Raw genomic sequence first — 1,659 nt, forward strand, 5'->3', positions numbered from 1 at the left:
CAGAGCTTCCTTTTAGCTTTAAATAACCCCATCACAGGGCAGGTGGGGTGGAGAGGGAGCCGCTCCTCGGGGGGTCATGCTAAGGGCGATGGGAAGAAGCTGGGAATGGGGAATGGGGGGGTTTCCCAAGCACCAGCAAAACAGTATTGCAGTGGGAAACGCTGTGTGTGCACATTGGTGCGCACGTGCGCGTGCTTTGCTCTCACGTCCGTGCTGACCCATTGTGACACTGTCAGACAGTAAAACTGCCCCCTAGGGTTTCCACATGGAAGCAGACAGCCTCATCTTTGCTCCCTCAGAGCAGCTAGCGGGTCTGAACTGCCAACCTATGGCTAGCACCTAAGGAGTAACCCACTGTGCCAGGAGGGCTCCTTGGGTAGGTGAAACCTGGACCAAAGCCCCAGCCCCTGCCAGGCTCGAGGCTGACCCTCAGCCAGCGCTCCCCAGGATTTCTGGGGCTGTACCTCCTGACGGGAGCAGGTAGCCTCCGCTTTCTCCCTCAGCACGGCGGGTGGGATCGAACCACCAGCCTTCCAGTTAGCAGTCACCAGGGTCCTTTATATGTATATCCATGGATCTAACATTTTTCTACTTCACTGAAGATTAGAAAACCAGTGGCAGTCAAGCAGGCGACCCCACCCATGGGTGCCCCATGGTGCCTGGTGGACAGTGCCCTGGGGTGGTTTCTTTTGCCTTTCTCATGTTGCCGATGTTGAGAATAAGCTCCTTCCTTAGAACACAAGTTTGCTGTGTCCATTTTGGTTGCTGTTGGAGCTTGGCATGGCGGCACCATTTCCCCGAGGGGCGCTCCCCCAGGGGAATCCCCTTCTCCCAGCGGGGCAGCCGAGGAGCCTGGGCGGCCGTGTGGGCTGTGCACTGGGCTGCTCACCACAGAGGCAGCAGTTCAAACCCACTAACCGCTCCGAGAGAGAAAGCTGAGGCAGCTCTTCTCTGCCCTGCAGGGTTGCTCTGTGTCAGACCAGCCTCAGTCGTGACGGATGGTTGAGTCAGCAGGGCAACCATTCACCCCCTCCTCTTCTGAACCCTTTATCCCATTAACACAGTCTCATGGCCCGACCAGAGCTTCCCCGCTGACCCCTGTCATCCCGGTGGTCAGCGTGATGCCCTCAGGGAGTCCTTTCAAAGAACATCATGCTCTCTGAGCAGACTTAGTTAATGTAGCCAGTCTGGTGATCACATGGCTTCAGGAAGACATCAGGTTTAAGGCTCAAAGGATTCAGCCAGCCTCAATGGCTTCCCGCAAGCCTGGAGGCCATGCGAGTGTGTGGAATTCTGTTCCACTCTCTCCCTCCCTTTGGATCAGGCTTCCTTGCAGGATTTTTCCAAAGGCTGACTTTTCTGAAGCAGAGCACCAGCCCTGCGCTGTGGGGGGACGCTGTTGGGGGACCTGCCTGGCCTGTGGGGGGCTGCCTCTGGACCCTCTGGGTAGACCGTAACTAGATGCACCACCCGGGGGAAACCACCTTTGGAGGAGAAAAGCCAGCCCATTGAGGCAGAAGGCAGAAGGAGCCACTTACTCTAGTTGGGTCTGGGGACAGACACGGGACACATCATACCCTCCCCTCCCACACGCGGTGGACCGAGCCCCCTACCCTCACTGTTCCAGAACAGCGTTGTCTCAGCAGCCAGCAGCTTGAC

The 1,659-nt window shown here is 57.5% G+C and overlaps 1 protein-coding gene across 1 annotated transcript in view; it reads right to left on the bottom strand.

Annotated features, from left to right (window-relative positions):
- The window catches only part of DNAH17 (dynein axonemal heavy chain 17), a 100,853-nt gene that overhangs the window by 80,208 nt on the left and 18,986 nt on the right, over window positions 1-1,659 (bottom strand). Inside the window, exon 13 of the mRNA XM_030888141.2 lies at window positions 1,614-1,659. This exon is cut by the window's right edge and continues 7 nt beyond it. Within this exon, the coding sequence (XP_030744001.2) occupies window positions 1,614-1,659 (46 nt within the window). The remainder of the gene's footprint in view (window positions 1-1,613) is intronic.

Source organism: Echinops telfairi, unplaced genomic scaffold, assembly GCF_000313985.2.
Source record: "Echinops telfairi isolate 266 unplaced genomic scaffold, ASM31398v2 ScPeMD7_7458;HRSCAF=8496, whole genome shotgun sequence".
Lineage (NCBI taxonomy): Eukaryota > Metazoa > Chordata > Mammalia > Afrosoricida > Tenrecidae > Echinops > Echinops telfairi.